This window comes from Episyrphus balteatus, chromosome 3 (assembly GCF_945859705.1).
Source record: "Episyrphus balteatus chromosome 3, idEpiBalt1.1, whole genome shotgun sequence".
NCBI lineage: Eukaryota > Metazoa > Arthropoda > Insecta > Diptera > Syrphidae > Episyrphus > Episyrphus balteatus.
Genome location: NC_079136.1, coordinates 122,288,672 through 122,304,675, shown reverse-complemented (window position 1 = coordinate 122,304,675; position 16,004 = coordinate 122,288,672). Strand labels below are relative to the sequence as shown.

Below are 16,004 nucleotides of genomic sequence, written 5' to 3'. Positions count from 1 at the left end.
TTCCGTTGACTCTTTTTTTTTTTTTTTTTTTTTTTTTGCGTAACCTGCATTGCCATATCATGCGAGTAAATATGCCCAACTTAGTAAGCTGCACTTGTTAAGTCGAGTTAGCTAGCTACCTAGTATGATGACTTAAATATTGTTATTGTTGATTAAACTTTGGAACGTTTTCCAACCAACAGTCTGTTTTTTTTTTTTTTGTCGTACCTAAGTCTAAGTCTCTTTCCAGTTGGATTGTAATATCTATAGTCAAGCTCAATCAGTCAATAAACCCGCATTGAATGAAACACAAAAACAACAACAAAAACATGAAATCATAGATGCATTTTGCAGCAGTAAAAAACTGGATCGCCTTGATGCACAGATTACTGCCCTCGTTGATTTTAAACCGATATCAAAGTTTGCTTTTCAAGCCATTGGACCGATGAAAATGATACAAGTCATGTTGCCGGTTCATGTATATAAATAATATGCATGTAGCCAAAGGCATTAAGATGGTGAAGAAGCTTATTCAATGATTTTATACAGAGCCATCATAATAAATCATAACAATAGAGTCTATTACATAATACTATAATTCAACATAATATTTTTTTTAGATATTTTTGCAGATTTTAACCATGTGCACGAGGTCTTCTTCTCAATTACCATAATTTTCTAAAGATTTTCACTTTTTTTTCATGGGAAAATGATAATGCATTTATGAACACGGGAAAAAGTGATTGGTAAGTGGTAATCGTAACCTACAATTTCAATAAGGAAGGCAAATAAAAAGTGACATTTTCTGGGTTTTATTCGAATATCGAATGCCTTTAAAATCATTTAGGGTCCACTATTAGGTAAATGGATATTCCAAGTTCCTTACTTTTGAAGAAAAATTAACAAACAAAATTTAGGTCCATGTGTAAAATAGAGACAAAATGAAAAATCGTAAAACTTAGTAAGCAATTTCTCAAGCAGTTAGTACCACCTCCAAATTTTTTGATTTTTCGCACTCGTGAAATACAACTATGGGTCGCCATCTTGGATTTTAGTTTTTATTAAATACCTCGACTTCTTATTCATCCCAGTTAAAAGTTGATTATACAAAAATGAAGAAAATTTAATTTCGCGTCTTTTATGTTGAAAACATTTTTTCGATATTCATTTTGAGTTTCAAATGCCAGAAAAATATAAGATTAAAATATATAAATTTTTTATAATTTCTTTTTAATAAAATAACTAAAATAAAACTAAATATATTTACAAAACACAATAATTAATCTATTACAATAACATCTGAATTAATTTTTTCCGTTAGTTTCATTAATTCCTTAAAATAAGCTGCTGCTCTAATTGCATATTCTTCCATTTGTAAACTCGTCTTCTTGTATAACTTGTATTCCTCTTCGGTAGCAACGTGTTGGATTTTTTGAATTCTTCGATTTTTTCGAACTGAATAATTGTTTTTCTCCAATCGTGATTGTTCCTTGCAGCTTCTTTCTTTGTTTGGATATTTCCGTGCCATATTGCTTCGATATTTACAAATATTCTCGTAGGTTTGTGATGGTATTGTTAAGGTTTGCTGAAGTTCCATGAGTTCTTCTTCTATCGATAGCTGCTCATTCTTGATTTCACTTATTGTTGGTTGAGGTTCGGTTTTAATCGATGATTCTAGTTGAGAATTGACTGAATAATCAAGTGGTTCCGATTTAATGGTTATTCTGTTATCAGCGGTAAATATTATTCCATTCAATGGAAGCAGCATTTTTGTTGAATAAGATTGCGTGGATGATCCTGATCGTGGTACAAAAACTGGTGTGGGTAATTCTTGTTTTAATGGTTGATTAACTTTTCTTCGTTTTGATGGATTGTGGTTTAAAATTGATTCTATTGAAAATTCAGTTATTGATGAAGTAGAATTTTTTGTTGAAATAGATTTGTCATCTCGGCTTCGTTTCCTCATCAAGTCGAACTTCTTGTGTTCATATTCATATATTATTCCTGTATCCATTTTTTTCAAGAAATATTATCAATGTATCCTCAGAGAAAGCTATTGCGTAACTGATAACCAATAACAGTATCATAGAGCATTTTATACAATGAGAATAATACTAATCTACCTGAAGTATTAAGGATTTTTTCCCATTAGGGATCATTTGTCAACACCCACCGGAAATAATAGCAATCCAGGAGCTTTGCAATTGCCATAAACAACAGGATAGTAAAATGTATGACAAAGGTAATTATGTGGACAGGTAGGTTGACATAATTCTTACTTAAAATTTGTTATCACCGGAAAAGAAAGTTATTGTTTAATTGAGCATTATTTTAGGTAGATAACATATTCGTATGTAAGATGAAAGCACAGATCATGTAAATTTATGAATTTATTATTAATCTGTGATGAAAATTTTGAGAACATTCAATTTTGTTGGAAAATCAAATAAAAAGGATCAATTTTTTTGGTAAAAAAAAATTTCAGATGTTAAATATCCTTTTTTAGCTTGTTTTTTTTTTTTATTTATTATTCGTTGTATCGGTACAGTCCAAACGACATACTTAGCTTTAAAATAAGTTTGAAATGAATGATAATGATACTGAAAACGAAAATAAAAGGTTTCCAAATTTTTCATATCTTATTCTTTAGAACAGCTTTAATTTAGAAAAATTAATACATGTGTTGTTATGGTTATTATCTATAGCAGCCCGAGTTAAAATAGAAATTGAATTTTTTAAGAAAAAAAAAATTTTAAAAAATCTTGACCGCCGCACATAGGAGTATTTGCAGTAAAAACCTGGTCATAAGTCGATTTTCTGAAAATCAAAATTGACACCAAAAAGTTTGGCATGTGTCAATATGCTGCACTCATTTTTTTGTTTTTCGATCGTGTCTTGTTAAAAAATGAGTTCAAAGTTAACTGTTACATCCACCTCATTTTTATTTGAATGCGAAGTATTTTGGTAAGTGTTATTCTATATGCGATATCGAAGTGTTGCGATAGAAATCTAAAAAAATTTAAATGGAGAATTCTTCTTCAGTTATTTATTAACGATATTAATAAAGTTTTGAAAATGTTAGATGGTTTTTTCTATTTTAATTCGGGCTTAGAACTAGTATCTAAAAACTTGATATTTTTGGTAAGTTATTATTTGAACTTTAATGATTTTGTTTTAGTATACCCCAGTATTCTGCGATGAATTGAAACTTATGAGTTAGTTTATATATTCTTTAACACAATGCAACAAAAATTGGGTGCTCTTAGGTGCTCTTTAGAGAATCGGGGGTCAATTAGTTTTTGACTTTCTGATAGAAAATACTCCTTACTTTATGCAACGTTTTTTATTTTTAAATTAAATTTACTGATGTTATTAGTGTATTTTATCTTGGGTGATCTTAATTAAGGTTGGGGAAGGGAGAAAAGAAACTGAGAATTGGGTATTTGGGATGAGGAAAAAAATTTGAGAAAAATAATGTCAACAGGCGGAGTACAGGCCATTAATCAATTTTTTTAGTTTTTGGTAAAAAAAAATAAAAATAACAAAAACTAGGTTTATATTGCATTTTCTTGTAGGAATACTCATTTTAAACAGAAATAATAACAAAAACCACACAAAATAATTATGGCCAGGTTTTTGATGACAATACTCCTATGTGCGCCGCACCACGTCTGCACCACATTCGAATCCGTCAACTTTTGGAGTTCATTACTAATGAAATTGTCTTTGGATGTTGAATGGGGGTCTAAAAATTCAAGTTATTGCAAAACCCACTTTTCTGTTTGATGTGTGGAATTAAGCTATTGTTTCAAATTTTACTTAATTTTGACAATCTTAGGCAGTACCTCGGGGCTCCCCAATGGATCCAGGCTCACTCGAGAAATTATGCTGTGTATGAAGAAAGCTGTTTATACAAAACAAAATTATAACTCAGCAACCAGACCTTCAGAAAACTTTTTGTTTTCAACTAAAGCCGTGTTTTTTTTTGGTAACTCAGTACTTAGCTCAGTAAAATTTTGCACTGTAATTATTGCTATGGATAGCCAAAAGTTTTTTATTTGATGATTTAAAGAGAAATTTTTTTCTAAACTTGTATATTTTTTAACCTTCATCAATAAAGGATTATTAAAAATAAATAAATTTAATCGTTTGTTGTTGTGAACAGCATAAAATGTTAACTCAGTTAAATACTGAGTACCAATAAAATACGTCTTACTATTAAAGCTTAAAGAGACCTTTCTTTTGATGCATCACTCGACGGGTTTGGAGGAATTTTTAATGTAAAAAAATAGTTTTATCAAAAACATACAAAATAAATAATATTAAATTTGTTTTTATAATTACAGAAACATCTTGCGAAATGTTTCGAGTATGCAATTTAATTTCTTGAACAAAGAATTTTTAGATTGTGGGGTCCATTTTTAATAAGTAGTTTTTTTTTTATTAAAAATTCAAAATAAAAATGGCATGCTTATAAAAATAATTATTTATTGACACATAAAAACACAAAAAATTGGTTTTGAAAAAAATATATTTTTTTAGTTACCTAAAATTCAAAAATAATTTTTTTTCTTAGATCTTTTAAAATCTTTATGTGATGAATTTTTTATTTTTTTATATATTCGATATTTTTTGTTTAGTTTCGGTATTTTTTGGGGAGCTTGTGTAGTGTTATAAAAGATTTAATTATAAAATTATAAAATTATTTTATTTAAATTTCCTTAAAATTATTAATTAAATTTCCTTAAAAATTATCTTAAATTTAAATTTGTACTTTAATTAAAAACTTAAAAACTATACGAAATAAATAAATTTATATAAATTTTAATCTACTACAATAACTTCCGAAGCTGCTGCCTCAGCGGTCATTTTCGTCAGTTCTTTAAAATAAGCTGCCGCTCTAATTGCATATTCCGCCATTCGTAGATTTGCATTTTTGTAATTCTTATATTCTTCTTCCACTGCAACTTGTTCGATTTTCTTAACTCGACGGCTTTTCCGACATGCATAAGTATTTTTATCGCGCCGTTCTTGTTCCTTGATACTGCGTTCTTTTTTTGGAAATTTTCGAACCATATTGCTCCTAAACTTACAAATATCCTCGTAAGCTTCTCTAGGAATTGCCGGTAAATGTGTATTGAGTTCGATGAGTTCTTGTTTGATCTTCAAGTCTGAAGATGTTGATTGTGGTTCAATTTTGATTGATTGTTCAGATTGAGTTCTTCTTCTTTTTTGTTTTGGAAGTGAAGATTCATAGTTCACCGAATCGTTGGGTTCGATAATTTCTGTTTTAAATAAAATTCTATCTTCAAAACTTTTTGTTGTGGGAAGAATTCCATTCACTATCGGAACAGTTGGATTTGGTGGAATGTACTGATGAAGATTAATCAATTGCATCCTTTGTCGAAGCTCACTGTCAGATTGTTCGAAAGGATGAGGAGATTGGGTTTGAGGCACTTGTTTGAAAGTTTTAACCACTCTTCTTTGTTTGATTGGTTTTGATATGACTGATGTTGATGAAATTGAAGCTTTGGATGAATCACTTAGATCTAAAATGGATGAATTGGTTCCATTTTCCGATGAAAAAGAATCATCTTCCCGACTTCGCTTCCGTTGGTCAAATTTTTTATGTCGGTATTCAAAAATTGTTTCACTAGACATATTTACGTTTTTTAAGAATATTGATAACTGTTTAAGGATTTTGACTTCACTCGTTGAATGGTATTGCGATTCTGATAATTTTTGAAAATTTCCTTGTAAATTTATACCAACATCGAAATTGAAAAATGTTTAAAGATCTGAATAGGGTATTCATTGTTTTTGAGCTACCTAATCCCATTTTTGACAATAACAAGACCATAAAATAACACACAAATTGAAACATGTGTTTTTTTGTATGTTTTATTGCAGATCATGATGATGATACCTGGGTGAAAGTTTTAAAGTAAAATCGGAAGATTGATAATCGGGTTGTTTTGTAAACAAAATTTTATTTGTTTGGCATGCGACATTAGGATATACCTAGATTTGATGACGCATCTTTAGGACAAAGATATTTGTTTGCGATGATATTGTGAACTAATCTTTTGCAATAACAAGATCATTAGAAATACTAGAGTAAAAATTCGAAATAATCAATTTTCTCTTTTGATGTCTCAGTCGATGGATTTGGAGGATTTTTGAAAATGTATTTTTTTTTTTTTGGCAAGGGGTAGGTAAGGTACCACTTGGATTCTTGCGAAAATCAAAAAAAAAACATAGGTTTGTTAAAAAATTGCAAATCCATTTTTTTCAAGATTTTCGGAAAAAATCCTGCACTATACCCTTGTCGAAAAATAATGCATTTTTAAAAATTTCTTCCAAATCCATCAAACGAAACATCAAAAGAAAGGTCTCTTTAAACTCTATTAATATGTGAAAACCACAATTTTATTAGACGTCTGGTTGCCGAAATTTTGCAATAAAAATATATTTTGGTCCATTTTTAACCGAATGACTACACAGAATGTTCGGAACCAGATATCTCCCGATCCAAAGCTCTCAACAATTTTTGGGTAGCAGTTATAAGTTTGTAGTGAATACCGCTTTTCATTTCTGTAAAAAAATCCAAATCCATTTTTTTTAAGATTTTCGAAAAAAACCTGGACTATACCCTTGTCGAAAAATAATGCATTTTTAAAAATTTCTTCCAAATCCATCAAACCAAACATCAAAAGAAAGGTCTCTTTAAACTCTATTAATATGTGAAAACCACAATTTTATTAGACGACTGGTTGCCGAAATTTTCCAATAAAAATATATTTTGGTCCATTTTTAACCGAATGACTACACAGAATGTTCGGAAGCAGATATCTCCGGATCCAAAGCTCCAAACAATTTTTGGTTGACAGTTATGAGTTTGTAGTGAAAAGCCCTTTTCATTTCTGTAAAAAAATCAAAATCCATTTTTTTTTCGAGATTTTCGGAAAAAATCCTGGACTATACCCTTGTCGAAAAATAATGCATTTTTAAAAATTTGTTCCAAATCCATCAAACCAAACATCAAAAGAAAGGTCTCTTTAAACTCTATTAATATGTGAAAACCACAATTTCCAAAGACGTCTGGTTGCCGAAATTTTGCAATAAAAATATATTTTGGTCCATTTTTAACCGAATGACTACACAGAATGTTCGGAAGCAGATATCTCCGGATCCAAAGCTCCAAACAATTTTTAGTTGACAGTTATGAGTTTGTAGTGAATAGTCCTTTTCATTTCTGTAAAAAAAAACAAATCCATTTTTTTCAAGATTTTCGGAAAAAATCCTGGACTATACCCTTGTCGAAAAATAATGCATTTTTAAAAATTTCTTCCAAATCCATCAAACCAAACATCAAAAGAAAGGTCTCTTTAAACTCTATTAATATGTGAAAACCACTATTTCATTAGACGTCTGGTTGCCGAAATTTTGCAATAAAAATATATTTTGGTCCATTTTTAACCGAATGACTACACAGAATGTTCGGAAGCAGATATCTCTGGATCCAAAGCTCCAAACAATTTTTAGTTGACAGTTATGAGTTTGTAGTGAATAGTCCTTTTCATTTCTGTAAAAAAAACAAATCCATTTTTTTCAAAATTTTCGGAAAAAATCCTGGACTATACCCTTGTCGAAAAATAATGCATTTTTAAAAATTTCTTAAAATTCCATCAAACCAAACATCAAAAGAAAGGTCTCTTTAAACTCTATTAATATGTGAAAACCACAATTTCATTAGACGTCTGGTTGCCGAAATTTTGCAATAAAAATATATTTTGGTCCATTTTTAACCGAATGACTACACAGAATGTTCGGAAGCAGAGATATCTCCGGATCCAAAGCTCCAAACAATTTTTGGTTGACAGTTATGAGTTTGTCGTAAATAGGCCTTTTCATTTCTGTAAAAACAACCAAATCCATTTTATTCAAAATTTTCGGAAAAAATCCTGGACTATACCCTTGTCGAAAAATAATGCATTTTTAAAAATTTCTTAAAATTCCATCAAACCAAACATCAAAAGAAAGGTCTTTTTAAACTCTATTAATATGTGAAAACCACAATTTCATTAGACGTCTGGTTGCCGAAATTTTGCAATAAAAATATATTTTGGTCCATTTTTAACCGAATGACTACACAGAATGTTCGGAACCAGATATCTCCCGATCCAAAGCTCTCAACAATTTTTGGGTAGCAGTTATAAGTTTGTAGTGAATACCGCTTTTCATTTCTGTAAAAAAATCCAAATCCATTTTTTTTAAGATTTTCGAAAAAAACCTGGACTATACCCTTGTCGAAAAATAATGCATTTTTAAAAATTTCTTCCAAATCCATCAAACCAAACATCAAAAGAAAGGTCTCTTTAAACTCTATTAATATGTGAAAACCACAATTTTATTAGACGACTGGTTGCCGAAATTTTCCAATAAAAATATATTTTGGTCCATTTTTAACCGAATGACTACACAGAATGTTCGGAAGCAGATATCTCCGGATCCAAAGCTCCAAACAATTTTTGGTTCACAGTTATGAGTTTGTCGTAAATAGGCCTTTTCATTTCTGTAAAAACAACCAAATCCATTTTTTTCAAAATTTTCGGAAAAAAATCCTGGACTATACCCTTGTCGAAAAATAATGCATTTTTAAAAATTTCTTCCAAATCCATCAAACCAAACATCAAAAGAAAGGTCTCTTTAAACTCTATTAATATGTGAAAACCACAATTTCATTAGACGTCTGGTTGCCGAAATTTTGCAATAAAAATATATTTTGGTCCATTTTTAACCGAATGACTACACAGAATGTTCGGAAGCAGATATCTCCGGATCCAAAGCTCCAAACAATTTTTGGTTGACAGTTATGAGTTTGTAGTGAATAGTTCTTTTCATTTCTGTATCCAAATCCATTATTTTGAAGATTTTCGTAAAAAATTCTGGAAATCCTCTTGTCGAAAAATAACACATTTTTAAAAATTTCTTCCAAATCCATCAAACGAGACATCAAAAGAAAGGTCTTCTTATCTCAATTTTTCTGTTGTTCAAATAAAAACAAAATTTTTACTGTTATTACTGAATTAAAATATTTATTTTTTTTTACTTATTTATTTACGGTCACACTACTTTGTAGTCACAAAAAAGAGCATATTTAAGTCAAACACACATACAAACTGGTTGGTTTTCAACTAATGAACTTGCGCCCAAAAATCAATCAACTGCTCTACTCCAGCTATCCTACAAGTAATAGTTCTTTCCTTTCGTTGTTGAAAAAAAAAAATAGAACTTCTGGAGCTTAGAGTTTAGCTGTTCGCATTTGTCTCTAACGAGAAAATCCTAATCTCTCGAAAACGCTTCCACTTTTATTGCTAGGAGTCTTTTTCCTCGACGATGATGATGATAATGATGATGAACTCGTCGAAGTTTGTGATTTCGAATTGCTGGCCAAACTAACTCGACCAATTCGATTTGTAAGTTTCGATAGACCACTCCGCACAGGCGATGATATTCCTAATCGACTATAAACTGGTTTCTCTGTTCTTAATAGCTCATCAGATTTCATACGAATCGCTTGAGCTTTATTAGGACTAATTTTCATTTGTGGCGGCGAGTATTTTAGTTTAACTGGCTTTGCTGTTCGATGAATTCTATCAGCTGTGTGAAAAAAAGAGACAAGATTATAGAAAGAATAAGGAGGAAAAGAGAAAAAAATCAACAACACACTTACCATGCATCCCAGATCCCATTCGAGATTTCATATTAGAACAAGTAGTTAGACGATTTTTAGGCTTAATAGAGACAACACGAGGAGCAATCTCTCGAACTTCAGCTTCGGATGCAAACTTGACAATTTTATCGCCGCTTGTGTCCATTCGAACATCATCATCATCATCATCCGAGTCATACGAGTAATCCGAATCTAATTTAATTGGAACTTTTTTAACTAGCAGGACTTTTTGTGATTTTGCTTTCGATATGGCTGACATCGATCCAGAGGAACTACTAGCTTTTGATGATTTCTTTAAAATTGGCTTAATGTGATGATGATGCTCTGAAGATGATGTTTCTTCATAATCAGGCTCTGATTTGCCACCCAATCGAGAAAAGATGGACGAGGATGACGTCGAGGTTAATGGTTTGCTACCGATTCCAGTGATTCTAACTTTCTGATCGGTGTGCACTGATGTTGATGATTTTTTTATCTTGCTCGGCATAGTTAGATCTTCGAAATCGATGTTCATGCTTCGCGAGAGACGATCAAAGATTTTTGGCTTACCAGAAGCTTCTTTGTCTGCATAGAGCATGGCTTTTTTGGCTAGAATTTCCTTACTGCGTTCGGTTGTGCCAGATGGCAGTTTGACTGTATACTTGCCTTCGTGTTCGGGCAGAACTCGGCGAGGAGTTTTGGGAAGTGGTACAACTTCCGAGTTGATTGATGGTGTGAATTTATCTACAAGAAAAAAAATTACAATATTTATTAATATAAGATATAGTAAAGCATGGCTTTATAAAAGCCGTCTGCCGAAAAAAAAATCTAATTAAATTAAAAAAAAAAAAAAAAAACAATATTTGAGTAAAAGGAGAGAATAATTCACAAAATAAGAGTGTCATAGTTAAGAGAGTTTTCGAATTTCCTATAATCTTGGACAAAGTGTTAAATAATGTAAAACATCTTCGTTTTGACCAAGGTTGCAAAGGGAACATACAGGGTTTAAGTCTGTTGATTGTGGTTTATAACTTGGAACTTTAAAATCAAGCTCATTTAAAAACCTGTAAACTCTTCTCTTATATAGTTTCCTTCACCAAGATTCAGATTAAAGTGATTGTAAATATTTTAAGATGTTGAGATGTTGCAACACAAATCCTATACATCGAGTCATCTACATATCGTCGCCCTAGTATTGAAGTGCCGTATACGCCATTTTTACATTTTTGGGAAATCGCATTTATATGTTCGGAAGATAATTGCGAAAGAACTAACCGCTGGTATTTTTTGATATTTTAGTATGATATACTATAATTAAAATGTGTCTTTTATATACATGTTATTGGACATCTGCAATTCGTTTAGTTGTCAAAATATTTAAATTTTTGTCCAAAATGAGTTTGCCGTATACACCATGAAAATCAGAAGTTTCTTTTATTCATATACACGTACGTCAAAAAAAAAAAAAACATAACGTGCGTCAAAACAATTCTCAAAGTTTTCTTGCATTGCATGAAAAATTTGACGTAAATGCCAAAATTTCTTGTTTTTGTCAAAACAATAGTGAATATCTCGGCAACGAAAAAAGAGAGAAAAAAACGGATAGCAGATTTGAAAAGAGTAACTTCGAAAACATACGACTGCATACCTAGTTCAAAAAATGCAATTTAGCGTATACGGCACTACAATACTAGGGCGACGATATGACAGAAGAGATACATTCATATAATAAATTTTTTAATGCTTCCACATTGTCCACTGTCAATGACATTTAAAAGTTATGTGTTAAGGCAAGATAATACCAGTTTTTGGCCGTAAAAAACAAACAATTCTTATAAATTGAAAATGTGCAGAGCGGTATAACGAAAATTGAGACTTATTTATTAAAATGCTACCTTTACGAATACTATAAACTACTGGGACAGATACAAAACGTGTAGGAATTTATCAAAAATGAGTGCACCAAAACTAAAAATAGCTTTATTGAAGCAAAACTAAATAAAAAGGCTGGTGACCAAAAGTGTCTCTGGAAGACTTTAAAAAGACAAGTTATGAATGTGGAAAAGAGTGATTTTGGCAATGTTAAAATTATAAATGGTATTGAAGTCAGATCGGACTTGAACTTTGCTTAAAATTATAAACCAATCTTTAACTGAAGGCATTTTCCTGAGATCTGAAAAATTCTGATGTTATCCCATTACAGAAGGTTAAAAACTCTACATAAACGATTGTGGAGAGACCTTATCACCTTGCTAGATATGCTTATTTTCTGATGGCACCCTCATCTATGTCAGTGGTATAAGAGAGAGAGAGAGAGAGAGAGAGATCAGAGAGGACGGTTGTGTTTTTACTTGTGTCTGATAAGAAAAAGTTAAAATTAAATAAAAAAAATATTAAATACTATTAAAAGAGTGTTAAACAAAATGGGACTCGAAATGAGACACTTGTGCGGTGCGGTGGCATTGGATCTATGGCTGTGTTAAAAGAAAATTATTCCACAATATTAGCATAAATTAATTCTACAAAAGATTTATTTAAGCAAATTTTCGAGCAAAGTGTAGAAAAACTGGAAAAAAGTGTTAGTGAAATCATAAATAAAAATTACGTTAATAATTTAAAAAAGTGTGTGAAAGAAGCTGTTAGTGAGGTTAAAAATGAGAGTGAGAGCAAAAAAACAAGAAAAATCATACGCATCAATGCTAAGAGCGCCTATTTACATAAAACCAACAAAGCAACAAGAAATTGAACAGACAATAAAAGAAGTTAAGGACAAAATTAATCCATCAAAATTATCGGTAAAAGTAAACGAATTTACGAATAAAAAAGATGGAGCGGTTACAATTCAATGTGAAAATGAAAAAGAGAGAAGCATTATATCAAAAGAAATAATGGAAAAATTAAATGACAATTATGATGTTAAAGTGAGTGATTTGAGAATTCCTAAATTATTGATTCATGGAATGAGAGAACAATTAAAAGAAGAACAAGTGAAAATGGCCAAAACAAAGGAATGTAAGAGTGAATGTCTTCGTTTTATAAACTGTATTTTAATGAAAGAGAGGCTTAACAACATTGAAAACAATATAGATGTGAATCATGATTCCAGGGATGCCAATTGTCCAGTTTTGCAAAGAAAACTGAAGATTGAGAGGGAAAAAATTAAATATTAGCAGCTAAGTATAATGAAGTGTGTGTATTTTAATGTTTAAGGCCTTGTTAATAATTTTGATGATATTGAGTTGTTGGATAGTAATGAAAAACCACACTTAATATGCTAAAGTGAAACACATGTAACGGATAATATAAACGATTCTGAATTAATGTTGAATGATTACAACTTAGCTCAAATTAAAAGTGTGTCTTCCTATACTGGCGGTGTATTAATTTATGTAAAAAAAGAGCAAAATTTTGAAATTATAGCTGTGTTTTATTTTCTTCGTGATCCGGATCAGATCATTGTTTTTATTAGCTTTACAACAAAAGCAGGATTTTGTTTTGTTATTGTTTCGCAAATAAATCAATGATCTGATGCAGATCACGAGGAAAATAAAACACAGCTTATTAACGAAGTCAAAAACAATGTGGGATCGGATTGCCTAGAAATAAATGTTGGAGATCAATAAACTATGGTTAAAATACTTCTAGTTTATAGATTACCGAGTTTTTTAAAATCAGAATTTTGTACAATGTATATTCATGCTCTTGAAACCCAGCTGTGCAAAATAAATTAAAAATAAATACATCAAAAACGAAAAGTATGTACATCAATGGTAATGATGCAAATATTAATGTATATCGATAGATGAAAATCTCATTGAATGTGTTAAGAAAATAAAATATCTTGGTGTCTACATTCACAATAAAATAAACTTTGACTTCCATTTAAATAAACTCTGTTCCAAAATTTCAAAAAAGTTAGGTTTTCTTAGAAGAATCAGATGTGCGCGGTAACAATTTACAATACAACTTTGATGCCTCATTTTAATAACGGTAGCATATCTGCTATCGGAGTATATGGTACCTATACTTATCGCATTTTAAAATAATTCTCATCCATCTATTTTGTAGGACTTGCTGCTTTGTTTGTTCTTCAATTTTATTCATAAATACAGGGTGTCCGGTAGAAAATGGATAAGCCTTAAATGGCTGATATGTGCACTTTTGACTGTTCTGAAAAAGTTTCTATCGCAACCAGTTTAGAAAATATTAGCTTTTTTTCGTTCAGTGTACTTTAAATCTCATCATCTTACGTTTTCTTTAACCACAACCACGAATGAATGAATTTTATAAATTTCTTATTTTTATAATTTTCTACAGTAATTGGCTTACTACATAAGAAGTTAAAAGTTTTTATAACTGTTGCATCTTTTCTTTAAAAAAAATTTGAAATTAGTTTTTCGATGCAAAATGTAAAAAAAATATTTTATGAAATTTTCAAACACCTGTGGTATAAAAAAAATCCATAGGAACGTAGGTGGCCAACTTTTTTAAAAATATGCGCGTCCAAAGGGGATTGCAGAATGGTAAAAGTTTTTATCAAATCTAGAGTTACTAGTAAGTTATTGGTAGCAAAGTGAAAAAAAAGCCTAGTAATTTAATAAATTATTTTAATGTTAAAATCTTAAGTTTTTCACATTGCTGCCACAAATGCATGGATTCCATCAGTTTTTTTAATCAGTCATATTTTACAATAATTCTTCTACTAAAAAAGCGTTATAACCGTTGAACAATGGCTATACAAAAAATAATTTAACTTTTTTTTTTAATGCAAAGTAGAAAAAAAAAATATTTGCTGAAAGTGCACCTATCAGCCATTTTAGGCTTATCCATTTTCTACCGGACACCCTGTATTTATGAATAAAATTGAAAAACAAACAAAGCAGCAAGTCCTACAAAATAGATGGATGAGAATTATTTTAAAATGCGATAAGTATAGGTACCATATACTCCGATAGCAGATATGCTACTGGTTAAATGTAAGTCAAAAATTTAACTAACTTGAATTTGTTTAAAGCTGCATTCCTTTGGTAACATTTATCTACTGTTTAGTACTTAAAACTACTTTGAAGTACTTTTAAAAAGTAGTTCAAAGCAGCTTTAAGTACTAAGCGCTAGATAAATATTTCCAAAGGAACGCATCTTAAATCTAAAACTAATTTTTGTTAAAAAACAGTCTTTTGTAATCTATTTTCTAAAGATAAATAATAGTTTTTTAAACTAATAAGACTATTACAAAAAATTGGCTTTAGCTTTTAAGTTTTTTTTTTTAAGAAAATTTGAAGTAAGCCTGACTCTAGGTGGATAGCATAACTTAGGAGTGTTGTTCGCTTAAATTCGTAAATAAATAATAATTGATTGATTCATTTCTTTTGAAAGAAGAGGAAATTTAAGTGGACTTACTGCTTATAGAGATTTTAGAGAGATTAGAGATTTAAGTGTTAACTTACTGCTTATAGAAATTTTTGTAGATTTTCGCTCAGGTGCAACGGGATTTGCGACAACAGCCGCCACTGGCAATGGCTGATGTTCTGCCGAGAGAATCTTTTCTCTAGCTGTTTGCTCATTTACACGTTTTGAATGCCTACAAAAAACAACACACAAAACATATCAAATACTATCCATTTATGGGCATTTAAAAATCTGTAAGACTTACCTTAAAATAGCTATAATATCACCCATTAACGTCACTCCCATTTCACGAAGATATTCCTTATTTAAATCCATCAGCATATCGATTTGGATGCGATTTTCAACAAATATATGTGCATACATGGCTGCCATTGGCGATGGAACACCAGCTGCATTGAAAAATTTTACCCATTGCCCTGAAATATGAAAAAATATAGAAAAAAATACTTCGTGGGTGGATTTTAATCAAATGTACCAGCTGTAGTTCTCGACATATTTTTTGTTTTTTTGTGATGTTATAAAAAATTCTTATAAAACAAATGTTTTTAATTAATTAATATAAATTGATTTACTAGTTAATTTTTTTTATTAAATTTAATGCGAATGAAAATTATTTTGATGGATCGGATGAAAAAATTGAACGCGGTCAAGGCTTTAAAAACAAACATCCGCCATTTGTTCTTATTCCAACAAAAAAAAAATATTTTGACAGTTGTTTTGCTTTGCAGTCGTTTGTGTGTAGTGTGGGTTGTTGTTGAGTTGAATGGGGCTTTTATTGTGAGTGTGTTCAAAGGTAATTAAGTGGGATTATATTATACATGCGTTCAGCCATAATTGAAAAAGTAATTAGTGAGTTCAGTAAGATATTATTATGAAAATAAAAAGTAATTAGGAAGGGAAC

The 16,004-nt window shown here is 30.4% G+C and overlaps 2 protein-coding genes across 2 annotated transcripts; both read right to left on the bottom strand.

Moving 5' to 3' along the window:
* Positions 1–4,803: 4,803 nt before the first annotated feature.
* Positions 4,804–5,662, bottom strand: LOC129915214 (uncharacterized). The gene has a single exon (XM_055994694.1). The coding sequence runs from the start codon at positions 5,638–5,640 to the stop codon at positions 4,804–4,806; it is 837 nt and encodes a 278-aa protein (XP_055850669.1). The 5' UTR covers positions 5,641–5,662.
* Positions 5,663–9,048: 3,386 nt separating this feature from the next.
* On the bottom strand, positions 9,049–15,835 carry LOC129916588 (uncharacterized protein C19orf47 homolog). Its single transcript, XM_055996610.1, has 5 exons — positions 15,579–15,835; positions 15,348–15,519; positions 15,142–15,275; positions 9,716–10,438; positions 9,049–9,642 (listed from the first exon to the last, which is right to left on the bottom strand). The coding sequence occupies exons 1-5, from the start codon at positions 15,595–15,597 to the stop codon at positions 9,311–9,313; spliced, it is 1,380 nt and encodes a 459-aa protein (XP_055852585.1). The 5' UTR covers positions 15,598–15,835; the 3' UTR covers positions 9,049–9,310.
* Positions 15,836–16,004: the final 169 nt, after the last annotated feature.

What these genes read in the sequence shown, in the direction of transcription:
- LOC129915214 (XM_055994694.1), bottom strand. Translation starts at nt 5,640, where the DNA reads ATGTCTAGTGAAACAATTTTTGAATACCGACATAAAAAATTTGACCAA.
- LOC129916588 (XM_055996610.1), bottom strand. An exon ending in TACAAAAATTTCTATAAGCA is followed by an intron (nt 10,439 to 15,141) that starts GTAAGTTAACAC and finishes TTTTTCTTGTAG; the next exon opens with ATAAATTCACACCATCAATC. An exon ending in AATGGGATCTGGGATGCATG is followed by an intron (nt 9,643 to 9,715) that starts GTAAGTGTGTTG and finishes TTTTTCACACAG; the next exon opens with CTGATAGAATTCATCGAACA.